Source organism: Telmatherina bonti (genome assembly GCF_933228915.1).
Source record: "Telmatherina bonti genome assembly, chromosome: 22".
Classification (NCBI taxonomy): domain Eukaryota; kingdom Metazoa; phylum Chordata; class Actinopteri; order Atheriniformes; family Telmatherinidae; genus Telmatherina; species Telmatherina bonti.
This window is the reverse complement of record NC_136631.1, coordinates 23,315,315-23,337,779: the sequence shown is the minus strand read 5'-3', so window position 1 is coordinate 23,337,779 and position 22,465 is coordinate 23,315,315. Positions and strand designations below refer to the sequence as shown.

Below are 22,465 nucleotides of genomic sequence, written 5' to 3'. Positions count from 1 at the left end.
ACGCACAAACACACATTTACACACACCTGCGCTTCTGAGACCCTGGAAACCTTATAGCTTTTACTGCCCTTCCAATCATGAAACCGTTTTTTCAGGCAGGGTTAGATGACAGACTGACCTAGTTTGACCTCAGCGTTCTCCGTCAGCAGGACGTTCTGTCCCTTGATGTCTCTGTGGATAACCTTGTGCATATGGAGATGAGTCAGACCCTGCAGACACAGACAGAGACACGACGTGAAGGAAAAGCCACCGTTGCAATAATTATTATTCAAGAAAAAAAGAGCTACTTTGTCCTTGAAGAGGACTAGCTGCTAAAGTGTTGCCTGTGTGAAGATGAGCTGCACCTCTGGCCTCCCAGTGAGTGGCTGGCTGGAGAAAATAAATGTTCAGGAAATGTGACCACGTGCCTTTATTTTGCGTTTGTTCTGCAGTTAATGCAGAGTGTGTGCAAAATTGGGATTTCCACAAAAAAACTGTAGAACACCTTTAGTTTCCTAATTTCTTAGATATGTGGGCTTTCATTGCTCAATGTTTTGCATTTCAGATGGAAGTTCTTATACCGACGGTGAAATTGAGAAGTTAGAATATAAGGAAACATGAGGCCATTGGGAGAAATAGTGGATAAGAATTATAAAAGTAACAGAGTGAGGGAAGACAGGGAGATGCAGAAAACAACGTAAAGAGGGCGAAATTACAACGGGTTCAGAGACAGAGGCTGCAAGATGACAAACAGCTAAAAAAGAACAGATTGAGATAAGAAATGAAGGGAAAAACATGGATGAAAAGACATCCCTGATGTCTGACAGTTCAGAGATGTTGAGATGTTGCTGCGCTGTGTTTGAGGCCGTTGCCCTCAGTACGCATAACGTGCCATCACAGATAGCTGTGACTAATGTGGAAGAATGAATCTCGTTTCCCAAGAAAATGTTTTTTATAACTAGTACACCATGGGATACAGGTGACTCATGAAGGTTATCAAACAACAGGCTTGTCAGTGTTGTAGGCTATAGCTTTAAAAAATAACTGTGAAAATAATGTGTGAAGGAAAGTTTGTTTCAAGAGATTTCCTTGATTGCTTTAACATTTGAAATACGTCTGAAAAGCATTTAAATGATCTCATTTTATACCACTACCCTTGAATAATACATGCTTAATTTGCTTCATTCAAGCAGGGTAAACATTAATCATTACCCTATAATGCACAATGGATACAAGAAGGTTGATGATCCACTTAGCAGCTTTCCATCCATAAAGAAAATTCTCATACTCAAAAAGTGAAATACTAAAGCTTATTTAATCTCTATGTCCCAGGCTGGATTGAAAAAAAATTAAAAAATTGAAAAAAGTTCCCACATTTTACATTCTGGTTTTTGTTCGCTGATGCAGTAACTATGATGCAATTGCGTAATCATATAAAGCTCCTTTGTTTTAACGCAGATTTAAACTCCAACTTGCAACTTACCCTGAGAATTTCTCTGCAGATGTAAGCCGTCCACTCCTCTTTCAGAGAGTTGCCCTTGGTGTTTTTGATCAGGTCCGTAACTGAACCAGCTCCACAGAACTCCATGACAAGCTGTGCACATACACACAAACAAGGCAGGTTATTGGTAGGTCTGCAAAAGGAAACAACATGATCCAGAAAAGCCAAAAACTCTCACCGAGCTACTTCATGTGAAGTAGAAACTAATAAATAACAAATGACAGAATCCAGGAATAAATATACTAAGAAAAGTCTCTTTTCCAAACACCAATGCACTCAAGCCATTCAGTATATGAATAGGTAATACAAGTGACAAGATCAGGATAGTAACAATAATTCAATATTGGTTGTTATTGGCAGGCGTCTGCAAAGGCCTGCCAAGAATGTAGAAGTTATGACAACTGTGGTTTGTTTTTATTTCAGTCATTTCTGGATGACTGGCAGTAACTGAACCTAGAAACGCCTCTCAATCTTAAAAAAACGTCAAAAACAAACTGAAGCACAGAAGTTGCAGCCTGCTTGGCATCCAGTGGGAAGCTGGATGAGTAGCATGGATCAGGGCGACTTGTGAGTGTTAGCGTTTCTTTGAAAACTAGCATGTTTTTTCTGTACCTGTGTGAGTGCTCTAGTACCATCCAAAAATACGTACAAAAAGTTTATTGATGGTTCTACAGCAGCCACAGTGTTCGTGTTTGTTTTGCTCGTTTGTGTTCGTACTGTGATAGATGGCAGACCTGAAATTTTTGGTTTTAACAAATCTGTCATTGACTTCAGCTGACACTTGGACTCATATTCGTGTATCATGTACTGACTTCATTGGTAGCTTCAGATATCTGGAGATGGTTTGTTTTCACAGCTGTATGTGTCGTAATTTGCTCCTGGCGGTGGTGTTCTGTCCTTTGGATTTTAGGTGGAGGTGAGCAGGTAACCAGAAGGCAGGGGGCGGAGTCTGGAGTGCTGATTGAACATACATGCAGCTCATCTGGCGCTGCAGGAGCTCCAGCCTCTGCCAGATAATCTTACAGTATCTGTGGTAAATCTGGCTCCTTCTGGGAATACCGTGTTCTCTAAGGGAATGTGCTAACTTACCACCAGCTAATGCCTTACCTGGATCCTAGCATTACCACTCAAACCCTTGAGGATTCATCTCTAGTCGTTCAACCAGTATGCTGTTTAAACATGCCTGCTCACCCTGCCATCTTGGTAATCCCTCACCACACCCAGAAACTTGTTCTTACCGTCTCCAGCTCATCAAGCTCCTCTGGACACAGTAAGCCATATTACCCAACTTGTTTACTCAATCAGTAGCTTCCTTTTTGGATTCCACTAATTTTTTCCTTCTGGACTGAACAACTGTTTTGTTAAACATAAAAAACTCAAGCAATAAATTTATTATTTATTCCTCCACTCTGTCTGCTTTACGTTCCATCATAACGTGGGAGTTTCCCCTGCCGTGACAGTATGGTCATTCAGTACAGTAAAGTAGCCAGCTGACCAAATCTTTGGTGCACATACTGTTGCTACACCTGAAGCAACTTTAGGTAATAGTTTTGCCTATACATGCTTGCATGGATGCAACTCTCTATCCACAGCTCTTCTACAGAGTGATTTTCCACACACTCCACACAGAAACAACGGGCATAAACTGTCTCCATGGAGTCATGAGATCAAATGATTCAAACAAGTCTGTTCCTTGCCCCAAATGTAATGGATGCTTTCCATTATGAAAATAACTCTCTTCCTCTCCTTATTTGCAGCTTAAGCCCTTCAAAATGTGGATGTGAGAGAAAGAAACATGAAAAAAGAAGCAGAAATGGAAAAATCTTTGGTTTTAAATAATACCAAACATAAACACATCTTGAAAACTCAGTGTGATACATCTGTTAATTTTTTTTCACTCAAATAACCCTCAGAGCTGTCCCTTATCCTCACTCATCGAGGCACATCAGAGTATTCAAAGTGGAACAATTTTGAGGAGGACAGTGAGCCCACCCCCTATCCTCCCCTCTCTCTCATCTCAGTGTTACATCCATAGAGAGCATTGGACAAAAGTTCAGCTATTCAGTTCTGGCTCCGCTTCAAGTCCAACTAATCAACCCTGTTGATTAGAGGGAGAGCAGCAGTTGGCAAGAAAAGGCCAAACTCCTCATCAAGGCATTGAATGTGTACTGAGACACGCAAACACACAATGCTCCCACAGCACATGCGCTAATACAGAAAGCAAAACCAGTCTTCAGACAGCTGTGCACTCTAACACACTGAAAGGGCGGGAAAAAAAAAAAAAGTGGCCGTTGAGTCAGAAAGAATTATGCAGGCTGTAAATTTGGCTGTTGTGTTTCTGTGTGTGTTCTGCATTTGCTTGTGTGTGTGTGCCATCCTATTGTTGTGTGATGAATGCAACAGCGTCAGAGAGGAGAGAGTTCCTTTAGTTCTAGTTAACACATGATTTACTGCAGCGGCGAGTCAGCCATAAACTGATTCACATCTTTTATATCTTTTGCCCACATATACCTTGCATGCATTCATCTCCGAGCAAATGCAAACTTACAGCTACTGTGTGCATCAGTGCACTCGTGCCTTTTCATGTAGCGATGTAACAGAGAAATGTAAATGTAAAAACACACATATATAATATATATATATATATATATATATATATATATATATATATATATATATATATATATATATATACACATATATAATATATATATATACACACACATATATATATATATATATACATATATATATATATATATATATATATATATATATATATATAATATATATATATATATATATATATAATATATATATATAATATATATATATATATATTATATATATATATAAATATATATATATATATATATATACACACATATATACACACACATATACACAAATATACACACACACACATATATACATATATACACACACACATATATACATATATACACACACACATATATACATATATACACACACACACACATATATATATATACACACACACATATGCAATGCATACCCATAGCTGGTCATCGATGCCAGGAGGGTTTATCTTGATAAAAGCTCCATAGTAGGTGGCGATGTTCCGGTGGTGGCTGTACTTCTTTAGCATGTTAATTTCCGCTTTAATCTCCTCTTCTTCATCCTGAGACAAACAACACACATATCAACAGGCTTTTAGAGCAGGACCTCCACTCCTGAGCCCTAACACACCCCTTAATGGGATGCTCATGGAGCCAAAGCAATCGAGTTCTTCATGGGTTTGCATTTTGAGTCCATTTAAATTCAGAAAAATGGGTGTTGTGAAGCACACAGCTGGGCCCGAAATGATCCACAACAACAGCATTACTTTTTAATTAGATTCATATTGGAGAGGGAGGGTTTCTGCCACAAAGCCAAAAACCAGTTGTTTGAAATAAGTTGTTATGATGGCAAATGTGAGGTCACTTATTCATAATATAAAATGTCAGAGAACTGAGCCGTGATTAATTACATTTAGTGTTAATTTGCTTTAGTCAGCTGCGGTTCTGTTTTTTTTTTTTTTTTCCACAGTTGCATCTGATTAAATTCTCAATTTCTGTGTTTAGCCTTCATTTAATTCTCATCAGTAATTAATAGTCACTCATTCTTATTGTGCGCAAGCAAATTTATTTGCATCCGTACAGTTCTTTTTGTTAATTCATTGTTTTTTATGAACTTGTGTTGAATTGTGCATTCATAACTATTCATAGTTCTCAGACTCTGTGTTCAATCCCTCATTCATTCGTTCATGCTTATATTAATTGGCTCATTCATAAGATCCATGTTGCTTCATACCTGCAGTCTTTCATTGGTTTTGCTGGCAGCTGAGTGCTGACAGAGAGGCGTAAGGTGAGAGCATCTCTAAATATAGCTGAGATTCCCTCCTGCTTTACAGACACACCTGGGACCACACTGCTGTCCTAATACCTCCAGCTAATATTACCATGGCAATAGGCCTGTCCTCATTTCCTCTCCTCTGCATCACGTGCACACGCATCCTCACACACTCACACACACACCAGCACTGACTCATCGTTCATAATTAGATGACATGGTTGACAGCCGTATAATCGCTGGAGATGATTTTTCTTTGCATGGGTATGTGGGCGTGTGCGCGTGTGTTCCAGAGAGTGTGTGAGTGTGTGTGTGGGTCTCACCCCAGTGACATCCATGACCTTGATGGCTGCCAGCTGCCCCGTCTTAACATGGCGACCCTGGTGAACGGAAGAAAGCAGATATAGGAAAAGAAGACAAATACAGAAGAGAGGCAGGAAAGACAGAAGAAGAGAGAATTGTAAGTGAACATTTCAGTTTTCTTTTAAAAAAAAAAAAAAAAACACAAAAAAACACAAAAAACACCACATTTGTACATCATTCCTTTTAGATATCATACTGAATTATGTCATATTTTTACTCAGCAGTTGGTTTATGATCTGAATCCTGTCTAAATGTTAATGTGGGGTAAGCCTGACACTATAACATGTGCGACAATAAGGTGTGTACTGTCTAAAATCAGTTCTCAAGCTGGGCGTTTTGTAAAGTTGTATTTTTAGAGAACTTGATTTGACAACTTTACTCACTTTAATCTGACCAGAATAATGTAGTTCTTGAAAAACAAGTGCCCAAACTGATAGCTTTTTCTTTTAGTAGAAACTTACCTTGCGTTGAAAATAGGAAAATGTACAGCTATTAGGTTGTTAGGAAGGCACCATCTCTTAAATTCTACTTATTTAGTATACCCAGCGATATTTAACAATATATCTTTTTACATCAAACCTGTCGAAATCATTACAGCACAGGTATATTTCAATTTCAACATTTTTTATTCTCTTTTCTTTTTCATAATGTATTGGCAAATCCCAAAAAAAATAACAGAAAATATACTCCAGAGTTACAACAACTAATAGTACATTTCATGTAAAAAAGAAAAGAAAAGAAAACTGGAGTAGGAAGAGGAATTAATCTTATCAACCCTACCCCATCCTCATTTCAAAGTAAACCAACTGGATGGCATCATCTACGGCAAACACTAAGAACAAAACACAGGTATGAAATACTTTTTTTTTTTTTTATAATCAGTTTTTTGCATAGTTTTAGAATGTACTCTTTATATTTCAATTTAAATTGAGAAGAATTTGAACAATTTTTAAAAACACTATTAAGTGTGTTCCATTGTTTTACACCAACCACTGAAATACTCTAATATTAGTTATACATGGATCAGAAATGTATTTATCTTTTCCCCGCCTGTATGCAAAAGATTAAACAGATTTAAATGGAGCATGATTGTCAGTCACCTCTAATGGTTTCCACACCAGCCACCAGTAGCTCTACTGAATAAGTTACGCTTTTTTGCTCATATCTGTAAAATGAAAATGTATTAGTCTCCGCTGATAAAAGTTTCAACATTTCTACCTTTATGTTAAGCTGCTCTGAACCCATGTGAGCAGGTCTCCAGCGACAAGGTGGCAATTAAGTGCTGTTCAAGACTCATGAATATCAGCAGAAACACATTAAACCACATCTAAGACATCTTACAAGACATGGATGAGAAAAAAAAAGACTCACACACCCAACGATTGTGTAATATCAAGGCTAGGCAGATGCCTGGGGGATCTAAGGGGTGAGGAAGCCTAACGCCTAACTAGTTCATGTGCAACAGAGCATCTGTAGCTGTGATTAACTAATGAAGCCAACAGGGATAGAGATACTAAAACCACAGACAGCTAATAATTCCACCTGTCTGAACTCAACTGATTAGCATGTTATAGTCTGATCAGAACGGCTTAGCAGCAGTGATACAAACAAACAAATCCTTACACACACAGACCAGAAAACACACACACTTAGAACAAGGGCAAGACTGTTTTTCTTCTGGAATTGTTATAAACCAGATGGCATTAAGGGTCTGGCTCTAAAGCACCTCCTAAGGCTTTTAATGGATGGGTGGTTCTAATAACATGTGCTACAGTCAATAAACAGGCTGGAACGCCGTGGTAAGAATGGGATCCAAATCATGACCAAAAGTTAGTTGCTTCTTACATTTGCAGCTTGTTTGCTGGATTGATCGTGTACATGACAGTACCTGCACCCTGCCACTGGTCATTAGTCATTCTCACCACTTCATATTGTATTTTCCTGTCGTTTTAACAGATCAATAGCACCTACAAGGTTGACAAAATTCAATTTGCCTGATAAATAGCTTGTGAGTATTTATTTTTCTCACTACATAATTATTAACAGTGGCGTTCCAAAGAATGTGTGGTCAAATCTGATGGTGGTCAGCATGAGGACACAGAAAAATCTTTATTAAGCATCAGTCTCCAAGATGTTTAGAGCAAAAGGTTCACTTCTAAATCGCTAAGTGTCAGATGCTGATTTTATGGCCTCACTTTGAAAACAAATTACTAACAATAACAAGTTCCTCATTCATTTATCCCTTAGTAAATGTATAAAAAGTCACCACATGTTTCAAGTAGAAGCATTTTTTAGGAGTTTAAAACTAAAAATATCAATCCTATTTGATATTTAATAAACTTCCAGAACTGGCCCAAGTAGGTAATGGGAATTATTACAGATAAAGGTAATCTTGGCTGCAGAATTGTTGTAATAATCTTCATTTACCTGTCTGACAGCAGCCAGATGAAACTGATAATAATGCCATGAACCCATTTTTTTTCCCAGCCAAGACATAGCTTATCATCGGCCTAAAAGGCAAACAAAAAAACCTAATAATTTTCTATTCTTTATTCCTTCTATGTTAAAGTATGTTTTAAATCAACTTTGTTAAAGTATATGTAAATCATAAAATATTCCGTGGGGTTATTTATAAAACTAGTATTAAAAAAAAAAGGAATATCAAATAGTTCTATGGTAAATAATAAATAATCTACAGAAATTTTAGAATCATGACAAGCCTTTTTATGACTTTAATGCCACAAGCTAAATTTCCCCTTAAACAGCTCAACTTTTAAACTGGCTGATTCATAGCTGAAGGAAAGTTGGGGGTTTAATATGGTAATTTTACACATCACAATGCAAACTAAGCACCACTGGCTGGTTGGACGCTACGTTCAGCAGCTCTCTTTCCCTTTTCTCTCTCACACACACACACACACACACACACACACACACACACACACACACACACACATACACACACACACACACATGCAAGCACGTTTAACACCACAGTCTTGATTCTGTGAAAGTAAAAGAGCTAGAAAGATTGAGCAGGGATTTCTCATTAGGATCAGACTGCCCCAATTCCACCAGCACAAGGACTGGCTTTGTTGAAAACTAACAAAAGATTTACAGCCACTTACAAACCAGAAACTCTCTCTCTCACACACACACACACACGCACAGTACAAAAAAAACTTCTTTTTTTCCTGTTACTCATACAGACAGAAGAAGTCTTGCAAACACCCACACAAAGACATGCAGATGGAAGGGGGGGGGTGTCTGAGAGAGTCAGAGGGTGACAAAGAGCGCAAGACAGTAAATGTGTCAAACAGACATTAGACATGGATACCATCAGAGCTGGATAAAGATTCATTACTCCGAGCCACCTGACAGCTTCCCTCCCTGCCATCTCCTCTCATCCTTCCTCTCCAAGCTGTAATGTCATCCAGCCTTATTAAATGACCAAGTTTGAAAGGAGCATCGGAAAGGAATTAGCACAGTCTGCTTATCTTTAGCTTCTGCTCTGTCTTTGTCCTCTCCCTTTTCATCAAACTCCAATATGTGATAGGGCTGGATTAAAATGGTCTTCATAGAGCAGTTAACAGGATAACGCATGCGGCAAAAAACACTGAAGCAATTCAAGAGGAAAACTGATACAATGATAACGGCTAAAACAATCAGTGCGTTCATTGTTCCCTTAGCCAGACATTATTTTGAGACGATTGTCATTCCAGACATTACAAACTGCTGATCTGTTAAGGCACCTTGGCCAAACCATGAGCTTTTCCTAATCCTTACAAATCAGAGTCTTTTCTCCCTGATTTGCAAAGCAAAAGCAAACAACAGGCCACAACATGTTTATGTTTTCTTCCATCACCTTTCCCTAATTGTGCTAAGCTACAGATCTAATTACAGCAAAGCCCTGTAAATATTCTTAGCATTACAAGATAAATTAAAGATATTATGCTTCCACGAAGCTGCTGTGTGGAGTGTGCACAACATGGACAACTTGTCAGCTGACTGATTTGTTGAGCATCTCAATGTGCCATAGGTGTGTTTGCCACATTTTGAAACAAAGTGCAACAATTCATGGTAATAAACCATATCCAGAGGCCATCCTGAACCTGTAACACTTGCAGGAGAGCAGGACCTCTTTCAGGTCAATGGATACAGGCTTTACCTTCTTATCTGTTTATCAGCACATGAATGTTGCAAGACGTGGAAAGAGGGCATCATGACATGGGAATACCTAATGCAGAGGTGAAACCATGTGTAAAATAAAGAAACATAAGCTGAATCTGCATAGAAACAGCACTGGCTGTTTCACATCTGAGCCCTTGTTGTAAAACTGTTTGGTCTGTAGGCCATCATAACCATTTCCCAATGGGACCAGTTCCCACACTTGATCGCAATCTACCATTGTTATCCATTACATGGATAATGGATAGGTAGTTGGCTGTATGCACAGCTTGTACAGTCCGCCCCCCGTGATGAAAACATTTGCATTTCACCCCTCTGTACTCTTGTTTTGTTTTATATGTCCGTCATTTTATTTCTGTCTTGATTTTAAGCCATAAATATGAGAAGTTTTAACTTGAACTTGTCCACAACTCTGAAGCACATTAGAGTAACACATTTTAGAGATGGTTCAACTTCACCCTACACATGTGTATTTTTTTTATATAATTCCCGTCATAAAAAATGAAAACAGTTGTAGCCCTTATAATGATAAATAATTCAATGGATTTCACACAGTATGCTGTCATCCTCGCTTTCTGTCTCTCGAAGGGATGGCCCACTCACTCTGATCCATCCCATTCAGACGGAGCAGCATTGAGCCTCACAGGCTCGTTCATCCCTTCCTCCACTCGTTTGTTGACTGCGTTGCTTCTCTGACCTAGATCTGCAGTTTTCTCCCTCTGTCTCTCTCTGCCTACCTCTCTTATCCCTCTGATTCTCTCGCTCATTATCTAAACCCTCTTAACTTCTCACAATCTCCTCTTTATGCCTTTTCATTAATTCTCAGAATGTCTCGCCTAATTTTCCTCTCCCTGTCCCGTCTATTTTTCATCTCTGTCACTCTCTAGCCTCACAGCGCAGTCCAGTGGCCTGTGAAATGTTGGTCCAAGATGAATATGACTGAGCTGGACACTAATGCCAACGAAACCGTGTTCAGCTTTGGGCTTGATGGGTATGTCTGACAGGAACAGAAGACTCGATAGAAACCCTTTTCAGTTTGCTGCTACAAAGCAAAGCAATGCAAACACACAAACCATGCAGTGTGGCAAACAATGCTTTATACTTCTGAACAGTAATTATACTCAGAACACGATGCATTACAGGTCTGTCAAATTCAATAGAAGTAGCCTCAAATCATTGAACTGTCACCTCTTTTTAAATCCAGTGGGGGTATTTTGACCAGACAGCATAATAACAGTTACCCACACACACATCCACGAGGAAGCTGTGATGCCACAAGGCCAGGTGTGTTTGAGTGATAACAGCCCAAACTGACTGCATTTGTTCTGCTTGGATGACCAAGCTGTGATGGAGACAGAAAACTGATAATAAACTGATCTCCAATCAGCCTACAGGCTGCAGTATCATGGAAGGGTTATTACTCGGCTTCGACCTTGCAGGTTGATGTAACTCAAACTAGTGAAAAGGCTAAATAAAGGCTAAAAGCTTTTAATCCAATACAGCTCTCTATGGAAGTATCAAACTTAGCAATATCCTTATGAAGAACATGTATAAGCAAAGGCACTTACACACATCCAGAGCAAGTATAAACATCTGAGGTGTATTTGTCATGTTTATTTTTTCCCCCCACTTTACTAATCTCCATCCATTTGCTGAGGTGTTCATATGGAAAGAACAGACTATTCCTTTATCAATCCCCAAAGAGAATTCCAGTTGGTGCAGTGTAATAAAGACAGACTGAAGATCCGAATGAAATAGATCAATAAAAAATAAACATGATTACTTGCGATAGTAATTACAGATCATGACTGATTGAGGATATTGCTTTGGGAGGGTATGACTTTATGTGCCAGTCCTTATTGCCACAAAAGTGAAGAAGCCTCTGTTTGAAGACTATGTACCAGGAAATTTCAATTTAAATAGATAAAAAAAATATCAATGCCTTTATTATTTATCTTTAGTCCCAGAATAGGGATATGACTGCTCTAAATCAGTAATGATTTGTCACCAGAACACAGTGGATGAAAACTAAAATATCATGTTTTTCAACCAATGGCATTAAACAAGGGCAACCCGCCAATCCAATTTGATCTAAATACTCTCTTACTGCCAGTCATATGGGCTTACTTTTTGAGAAATTCAGAGAATTAAAAAAGGAAAAATCTAAATATGCCACGTTCAGCTAAAGGACTCGTTTTCATCTTTAGTCCTGGGCCAGGTCTTACAAAGGTTCCCGAAGCTTACTCTAATTTCTCTGAAGGACATGGTTTCATTTATCTGCTACATGTTGGGCCACAGTTTCTGATAATCAAGAATATCCATCTGAGAATAAACACAAAAAAGTGAAGTTTGATCGTTTTTAATCAAACTGCAAATCTTCTATTTTCATCTGAGTCACAGCTGTTGGTTCCAGTCTTCGTATGACATATTGCAGTCAATAAACGTGTTTTTGTGAAGAGAGAGCAAGCTTCTATTCTTGTAGCCCTGACCGCAGCATGCTCAGTGAAAATTAGTGTTCCTATCTATGCCTGAGCTGATTATAAAATGCTACAGAGTGAAAATGTCAATTAAACAATTCAACCTTGTACTTGGTCTTTCTAACAAATCCCATACAGTTTATTGCAAGACAGATGCCCTCAAAGATTACTACTTTACCACTGGTTGGGTAATAATTTACCCTTTAGGAGGATGTTGCACTAAAAATAAAATAGTTTGACAGATTCCCTAATTCCAACAGACCAAAGTGGCATCATGGTTTATATTTTGTTGAGTATTATTATATCCTGCTCAGATTTAGGTACTCTTACATCATAACCTTCCTTCTGTGGTGATGCAAAACTCATCTTAATGTCAGATCTCACTGTGCAAGTTCATCTTTCCTCTTCCCCCCTGATGATTTACAAACAGAACAGAAATCTCTGTTCCAGAATTCAGCATGTTATGATTAACTTTATCTGAAAAGTTGAATAAAATGTTGCGGGGAAACAAGCAGCATCCTTATTTGAGAACATGTAGCCTGTGTTTCTTGAGGCAAGGAGAAGGAGATTGTCTGTGATGATTCTTTATAGTTTTTTCCTGCTGCTGGTGAAGCCAAATGTTGACAAATACATTTATGATTGCCGCAGGCTGCAGAGGGAAGCATCTCCTCATCGTTCTTAGCTTGCAGCCTCAGAGAGACTAAGCTGCAAACCACAGCCATAATGCAAACTGCTTGCGAATATTGTGATTCCAAGGTATCAGTGTTGGTGTGTGTGTGTCAGAAAATGCAATGCTTCTGCAGCATGTGTGTACTTTGTTTCTTTGTGTGCACATCCATGCCCTTGCCAAGACAATTACACACTCACCCCCCTCGGACACATTTACTATGCAGGACACTTCCTGTTGTAGCCTAGCAACAGTCTTCACTGGCCCAGAGTGTAGTCGGTATGACACTTAAATAAACCCACATGCACACGCTAATATGCACGCTTCCACACAAACACAGAAAGAAGGAGAGGACAGGAAATAAGTGAGTACTGTCTTGATTTGTCTGAGTTGCTTTGAAGAGGCAGCGGTGGGGTGGGGAGAGGAGGGAGAGAGAAAGAAGTAGATGAAGGAGCTAGCTCGGTAAAAGAGCTGAATTTTAAAGCGCAACGAAAAAGATGTGGTCAAGAGGCAAGGTCAATACAGGCTATCGAAATGTTACTTTCTAATTACGTAAAGAATGGAGCTTGTGATTTGAAAAGCGGTGCTCCTTTAGATTTCAAGCCTCTAATTTGCTTCGACCACATTTGAAAAGTTTAATAGATGATTCTGGAGGTTCTAGTCCATTAACTCGACATGCTATTACTTGCTACAATTATCGCATGCCTACAGAAAGTATGACTGATACCATACTTTCAAGTAGTTTATACACATCCTACAGATTAAAAGGGAATTTGAAGACCTGACATTGACTTGTTTGCTTTGAAATAAAGGTCTCCACCAACTTTTTAATAAATGTATACAGTAGAATAGAATCTTTCCTTAAAATAAATGTTATATCCCTTTAATAATTTAGTAATGAATACTGTTATATTAATTCTCTGAAATGTTCAGTTAAGCCTGGCTATGTGCCAAAATCTTGAGACTAAACATGCCACAAGGCAACAAGGCAAGTTGTGTCCACTTGTGTGGCCTTGCACCTGTGCTAAACACTATTCTAAGGAGAAACCTTGCTCTGTCTGTTCATGTGTCCAAAGCTGCGACATCTCACATACGATTGCTTCTGAAATAGTCATATTTTTTATTCAAGGAGCAAATTAATTCCAAATAATACATTTTATTTTCACAATTCCACACCCACACGCTGGAAATAGCAGCTACTATGTTACAATGGGGAAAAATGGAACAATGTGAGAAGCTTCAAGCTTATAAAACAAGGGGCCTGCAAACAGGGGTCCAATAATTCCTTCCACACTAGTTCTTTAGTTGTGATGTGGACTTATTACAACCCTTATCTACTTCATGCATCACTATCAGCAGTCACTAAAATCATATCAATAAAAGGCATGCAACAGTTATTACAGTTAAACATAACAAAACTGTTATAAAGTCGTATGCTCACTTTTCTAGGTAACGACTACATGGTAAGAAGTTTCGATTGTATTTGCAAAAAAAAAAAAAAAAACAACACATAGTGCCTCAGACTTTGTGTCAATTGGAAATAAAACAAGAAACTAAAAAGCAAATACATATGTTTAAGTACTGTATGTTAATGCATGTACAGAGAGGCTTACCAAGCCCAAGCAGACTGACAGATTGCATTTCAAACTCTTTGTAAAAAGGAAATGGGTCACAACATAATCCTAAACTGTGCCCTCTTGGTAATCCACACTATTATATTCAGAAAATCAGGAGGTAAACGTCGTCTATGCATCACTCCCCTCGCCCATGACCTGTAATGACGTACTGTACAGACCCTTATAGGACTCCTTAACTACAAAATATGTGCGAAAAGTGGACTGGACTCCCTTTGCAACCTGCACTCCCACCCCCCCATTTTCTTTGTATTGGTTGTCTGTGACAGATGTGTCCCGGAGCCAGACTGCTGTCACACACACTTACACATAAACACAATTCCAGTTGTGTCAGGGTTGAAGGATTTCAGACAAGTGGTGTTTTACTCTGCAACCTTTGTAGCAGCACCCAGCGGTTCTAGACGGTGGGTTTACAAATCCCAGCCAGCTTGGCAGAGGGGTGCAGGAGCTGCGATGCAGAATAAAAGCTACTTTTGTCTAACAAACATTACAAACAGTTCTGCAAGAAGGAACCCAGAGAAATACGAGGGCAATACTCCCAGACACACCTCATTGCAGTTCAAACACCTGCAATCCTTCCGCATCCGCGCACGTTCGCACACACACAAATATGCGCAGACAAGCATGCGCGTGCGTGTCCACGCACACTTGCTGTTGTGAAATCAGTGAGGCTGTAAATAAAAGTGACAAAGGCCTCCATTCCAATCTACTACTGCATTACCCAGGAAATATAGCAGCACCCCAGGGCCGCTCTCACACTCGCGCATGAGCAAGGAGAGAGGGGGGAGACAGATTGAGACAGGATGAGATTTAAAAGGAGGAAAGACATAACAAGTGGGGCAAGTAAAGATGAGGGAAACATACACAAGCAGAGAGTTTGTGGGAGGGGAAAGTGGGAAAGGCATGGAAGTGATGGAAGAAAGAAATATGAGGCAAAGAAGGATGAGTGCAACCATCTGTAGAATAGAGGCCATTCATAGATGAGGGAGGGCGGGGGGGAGGGGGTGGTGGTGAAGTATGAGTTCGTCTGTGAGCGTTCATTCAACTTTGAGTGAACCGTTGCTATCAGCTGAAGCGTATTGAAATGATAATCTTTCAGAAGTCTTACAGCCGCTCATTACCTTGCCTGCTGAAAGACGAGTCGGCTAAAAAACAGAACAAATATGCAAGAAAATGAAACTAATCTGGGTTCAGGGGACGGATCTGGAGTGCTAAATAAGCACAAATGCACACCCATGTAGCAAACATGAGCACATATACTCAACTGTGATCATAAAAAAAATTAGATCGAAGGGATATCTGGCACTAAAATGTAGGAAACACAAGGTCTATCATATCACAAGAGACATTATTTAGTATAATATTGTATTCTACTGTAACCCATTAAAAAGAAGATTTCAGTGTATGTATGCATGCATTGTTCGTGTGTAAGGTCAAAATATAGCAAATGCTTGCTGTCATGTTGATAATACATCCTCTGATGTGATGGCACTATCATTACTAACAGGATAACCTCTCCCTGAATGCAAGGCTCATTTATGTTAAGCATTTGAGTGACCCAGATTAACTGAAACACAAATTTATGTATAAACAGATGTAATGCAAACAAATAGCTTTTTTTTTAATCTTCTTGTTGATGTTATTAAATCCAAGCCAACAGATGTATGACCCTATCCCCTAAAATGGAAGCTGGATCCCATAAAAATAGCCGCCCATAAAGAAACTCGTTTGGGCTGAAATCTGCACCAATCAAATACAAATACTTGCTTCTTATCATGTACGCCACAGAGCTGTTCTTTAGTGGGCAAAAAGCCCCCGGCCATCCTGTTCTTGTTGGCATTGAGTAAGATTTTACACTTTTGCCTTACAGCAATGGGGTTGCTGGTTCATGCCTCGGCTGGGGGGGTATCATGTTTTCCCTTAGTGTGTGTATGTGTAAATATATTCATGTTAGGTCAATTGGCTACTCTAAACTGTCCCTAGGAACAAATGTGAGCATGAATGGTTGTTTGTCTCTGTGTGGACCCTCTGATGGACTGGTGACATGTCCAGGACGTACCCTGCCTCTTGAGCAATGATTGCTGGGACAGCATCCACCTTCCCCGAGAATCTTCACAAGAACAAGTGGTTAAGAAAATGGACGGATGGATGTTTTTGTTATTAGAAAATTATTCTTCTAGCACTCCTTGAGTTTTGTGTGGTGGCGTGGCTTCTTACAGCAGGTACAGGTTGAACAAAGGTTAAGCAAAAGTGCACATTTTTTTGTGCCAATAACAGCTATGCTGGTTTTGAAGAGTAATTAAACCCCGGGGTAATTTTTTAAGATACTTCCAGCTAGGGCTGGGCGTAATGGCCAAAATCTCATATCCCAATATAGCTCATTTTATATCCCCATAACAACATACATAACGATATAAAATTGTTTGTGTGATTTTGTGTCAGTCATCAGTAAATTTGTCAGATGTTTTTGCAACACCAACAGTGACCTCCTTCCATCTCTGGGAACTATGGCCGTGTGGCGTTTAACGGATAAATACCTGTTGCAGCGTTTATTATGAGCACTTTCGCCACCACTTGACGCTACTTTTGCGGCTTTTGCTCGTTGGTTCTATTCTTTATTCTGTATTGTTCATCCTGATTCTTACGCAAGGGATAAAATGAGTTAGTTGTTGTGGAGTCCATTGTTGGGACTGTGTTGTCAGTTCCACGTTGGTCTTTTTATATCCAAACCGCATCCAACCGCTCATCAGTTTTGGCTGGCTGGTCCTCTTTTAGTGGACTAGCCTGCTCTGAAATGCGTCTGCTACCGTCTGTCTCCATGTTTGTATTTATATTGCAGCGTGCATGCCGTAAAGCGCATCTTGAAGTGAAATACTGCAGTAGAGCACCTTATCATGGTGTAAATGATAGAGCCTCATTTGAAACAATAGACATTTTCTATCATCCAAACGATATAAATCGCCATATTGCCCGGTCCTACTTCCAGCTACTGATTCAGTTTTGAGCAACCCCAGCCTGCGTGGAACACTGAAAATTTGAGCCTATACACCAAGTTTTTTGTGAGTCTCTGTGAGCAAATATTTCATTGTAGTTTTTCTGTCATTTTTACTGGCATGTCTGAACTAATTGTGGTGCATTAACAGAACATGGACATGTCTGAAAAGGGGTTTGGATTATAATGTGGTCTTCATGCTTATATGTGACTTTAAAAAAAAAAAAACAATATGGTGCTCACAGGTCCAAACCAGTGAGTGATGTCATACTGGCACATAATTAATGGACCAAATGGGCAATTGGTCTGTATGATCATCATCTTGGTTACCTGGTCCTTTATCATCAGCCATATTCACTCATAAAGGGGTCATATTACCCTGTATGCTTGCCTACATACACAACGTCTTCTGTAGTTGTAAAGAGACTGATAATTTTTATATTTTACTATGTCAGTTTCTGAGTTAGTATCCATTCACAGCTTAGTTCCACTTCCCACAAGGACATCTCAGTTGGGGCCAGTGTAATAGCTAAAGCTGGCATGCCTCCAGCATTTCAAAACAGACTGTTCTTTTTTTTTTTATGGTTTGGCAACCTAATTTTACAGAACCAGCAAATCTCTTCATCATTCAAATACAGCTGGGTCCTTAAAAGCATCATGGCCCTGAAATAGAGTTAGCAATTTGGAGAATGAACAGATAGATATCAAACCCAATTCATACAAAGACCAAAACTCATTCATAAATTTGCTTATTCACTGACAGCAGTGAGTCTGCCTGCTCACACACTCGTCTCTTGTTTCAAAAGAAACTGCATTCGCCCTCTCGCAAAGCAACAAATTCTCCCCTTAAATGCGACAGCGAGGTCTAAGTGAGAGCAAGAGAGGCAGAGTTTACCCCAGTCAGGGACCACTACAGAGGTGGAGGAAGAGATGGAGGAGGAGGAGGGTTGCAGCGAGGAGGGAAAGCGGCAGGTTCAGCACATTGGCATCACGCTCCAACAGCTCTGGAGGTCAAACGAACAGCCAAGCTGATTTACTGTACAGACCGAGGGTGAGAAAGAGATAGGAAGAAAACAGCTGAACGAGGGTGTGAGGAAGGACAGAAAACACGGCTAAAGAAGCAGAATTGGGATGGAGAGAAAATTAGTCTGTGGTAAAGAGATGACAGAAGCAATAAGGAACTGCAGAGAGTCAGGGTTTCTTATAATAATTGATTTAAAGTATTGATGAGCAGTAATCCACGTCAGGGGGGAAAATCTGATTTAAATAACCTTTTATTGTCATTAACAGTTCAAGAGTTTGGGATTAATCTGGGAGACGTGTCCAAAGAGACAGAATGAGAGAAAAACAAGAGAGAGAGAAAGAGATTGCTATTGACATGAGGCATGACTAATTGACTCTGGTCTGGGTGGCAGGAGTGCATTGTGGGTAAGTGGGCCGTGTGGCCTTGGGGAAGACAAAGCATGGATGTAGGCTAATGAACACACTGCCAGGTGTGGGTGTGTGCGGAGGCATATGTGTATCTCTGAATGTGCACAGAACAAGTCCATCTGCTGTTCCCACTGTAACAGGCAACATCCACCCCAGTCACGGTTCACACTTCATTCATAAAAGACTCCAGAGATTGAACTGTGCATGTGTCTGTGTGTCAGTGTGTGTGTAGCTAAACAGCAAAAATGAAGCCATAAAAACGTAACAATGTCAGCAGCTGCAGCAATGCCTATGAATCAGTGAGATGCTTTTCTGTATGGTAACATGACAACACGTGTGGTTTGCGTGGATAAACACAAATTATAGCTGAACCTTGTAGCATGCAGGCTCCACAGCTGAGACGCTATAACATCTCTATCAACAATAACATAACTTCTTTTTTTATTCACTCTATTATCACACTAGTTTAGAAAGTATGATCAGCTGCTGTTTTAGTAGATTTTAAGATATGTTTATGATACAGAAATCTACTCTCATTTCTACTGATTTGGAGTTTGCATTAACTGACAGTAGCTTCTGATGAGCGTTGAACTTTCTGTTTTGTCACTTTGACATGCACTTGATAAAATTTCTTTGTACCGTCAACAGGTAGAGGGTTTCCTCAGTCAAGATTAGGTCCGCATCTTTGCTTTTATGCAGATGATGTGGTCTTTTTGACCCCATGTAGGGGTGACCACGGTGAACATTAGGGGTGGGAAAATCAAATCGAAAAATTGGAAATCAGTATTTTAAAATCAATTTTTTGTAAAAAAAAAAAAAAAAATCGATTCTTTTTTCAAACAAATAAAAATAATCCATAATAAAATTTGTCATTTTTATTGTTCTTATTGATCTTTTTACTTGTCTTCTTGGCCATTATAGCAGCAGAATTATGGTTTGGCTACTGTGTTGTTTTTTTCCTCATTGAAATCAAGAAAAACGACGAGCAAAAAAAAAGTTTTGTACATTCATTTTGTTTTTAATCTACAAAAACCATCAATATCGAAGAATTATGAGAATCGCAATTTAAATCGAATCGGCACCCAAAAAAATCAGAATCGAATCGGGAAAAATGCATATTGTCACAGCCCCAGTGAACATTTGGGAAATTAACAGACAGAATAAAAAAATCTGAACCTTTAAGTCCTATGTCCAGCTCTTCGACTGGAAACCTATGGATTACCCTCCATGGTGATAATGATGGAAAACTTTAAGATCATATTTGATTGTAAAAAAAAACAAGAGATTGACAGGTTTATTGGTGCAACTTCTACAGTGATATAAACGCTCCTGTACCAGCCTCCAAGAGGAAGCCTTGGGATAGATCAAGGACACATCTCTTAGCCATCTGGGGAATGCCTTCTTGTTCAGAAGATGCGATTGAGGAGAGCCCATCCACATCATGCTGCTTCACTAAGATGTGCATATATGTTGTGTATATGAGCATGTAACTTGAGGATGGGCATCATTCTTATATCTAATAAAGAGATGGCTGATGGAAACATGTCCCATGGTCCTTTGCAGGGAAACCTCGAGCAGATAAGGAAAATTAAAATAAAAATGACTTAAAGTTTTATTCAGTTTGTAAGTAGAGGTGGAGAATAGGTGAAAATGGGTGCAGTGCTGCAGGTAAACAATGGTAAGATGACATGGAGATAAAGAAAAAGAAATACTCAAGTGTGACTGGTTAAACAGGTGAAGTATTTCTTTAAACCCCAATGTTACTCTGCATCCCATCTGCATGTTTACATCCACAGCCTGACATGACCACAAAGCCATCATTACATAAGTAACATGAGGTTGGAACTGCAAACGCGTCAGTTTTTTTTTACGTGTTGTGAAACCTTTGAAAGAAAATAAAAGCAGAAATTGCATCAGTGACTCAACTGGTCTACAGATTTCACAGCAACACATGGAAACCACACGGTTGCTCTTTGTGCAGAGTCACTGTCATAGTGGGTGGGCACACTGTATGAGCCATATGGCCAAGGTCTCCAATTGCCATTTCTGCTACCGTATGTGTGTGTGTATAGATGTGTGTAGAAGTGTGTCTTTTGGACTGGCTGGTAAATATCTAAAGAGAATGTGGAGCACTTTGCTTGTGTGAGTGTGTCCTGTCATCAGGGAGGCAGATAGCTTCCTCTCCACTTATTTCCACCGCTTCTTTGCTGCATGGAGACAACAAAGTGATAGGAGGAGTGTGTTGGATGCAAAGACAAAATACACACAAAGGTCTTTTCATAGGGCTCTGAGAAGTATCATGTGATTGGTCAGCATTTGAGATGGGTGTGGCTAACATGGAAAAGCACAAAGCGGAAAGTTATTACTTCTGCAATGCAAAGTTTAATCAATTCAACAAACAGCCGATCAAAGTGCTGAGAAAGTATGACAATGTATCAAGTGGCACTTAAAGGGACAGGCACCAACATGTACACAATCACACCCTGCAATGGAAGTTTCACAGATAAATATGAAATAAAGAGCCAGCCATCCCTCCTTAGTAATGTCTGTCATGGACATAGTATGAATTTGCAAACCAAAACTTTTTTCTTATTCTTGCGACCTGAAGAACAAGATCGACATTCGAACTTCCTGTGGAGAATGTAACAAGCTTAATTCATGGGCTGCCAGCCATTGTTATAGCAGATGTCTCTGCGCTAAATCTGTATCCACGTGTTTGTTGCATTTTTTGTGCTTAAGACTGTGACGTGGTTACCAGTTCTTTAAGCGTGCCCTTGCAGTTATAAATAAGTTATTTCTCCCAGTAAGAATAACAGAGATCAGTAATTCATCAATTAACTAAGCAATAAGCCTGTTTGGTGGTGTTTTGTCCAATAACTGGGCAGGAATTATTTCTGCTCTTTTTCCTCAATAGAGACAATAAAGAGCTTCCTCAATTTGTAGAGGTGTAAAACCCATAAAATCCATCACATATTCATAGGTATGTCAAAGAAATAATCAGTCTGATGCCTTACAAAAGCAGGATCTTGATAAAAATGAAAAAACGGAAGAACATATAGGGGATGAACGAGGTCGAATAAAAGAAGAAGCAGGGAGCAACGGTAGATAACAGTAAAAACAGAGAGAAAGAAATGAAAAAAAGATACACAGAGAGTAGTAGACAGGGAAGGAAGTGGAGATAGAATATGTTTAATTATTCAGCATTACCCATGTTCTATATTTATGGCCCTTTTAAGGCACCAAGTAGAAGCTATATATACTCATACTGTAGGTCGCTCCCATAAGTACAACTCACAAGGGAAGTTTCAAACCCCCCCCCAAAAAAAGAAATCAGGGGAGGCTAGAAGAAGAATGTGATTA

The 22,465-nt window shown here is 39.3% G+C and overlaps 1 protein-coding gene across 3 annotated transcripts in view; it reads right to left on the bottom strand.

Annotated features, from left to right (window-relative positions):
* The window catches only part of tnika (TRAF2 and NCK interacting kinase a), a 60,742-nt gene that overhangs the window by 24,106 nt on the left and 14,171 nt on the right, over positions 1 to 22,465 (bottom strand). For all 3 annotated transcript variants that reach the window (XM_079262650.1, XM_079262651.1, XM_079262649.1), the window contains exons 3-6: positions 5,677 to 5,733; positions 4,518 to 4,643; positions 1,463 to 1,573; positions 119 to 209 (exon numbers count right to left, since the gene is read on the bottom strand). In XM_079262650.1, coding sequence (XP_079118776.1) covers positions 119 to 209; positions 1,463 to 1,573; positions 4,518 to 4,643; positions 5,677 to 5,733 — 385 coding nt within the window. The remainder of the gene's footprint in view (positions 1 to 118; positions 210 to 1,462; positions 1,574 to 4,517; positions 4,644 to 5,676; positions 5,734 to 22,465) is intronic.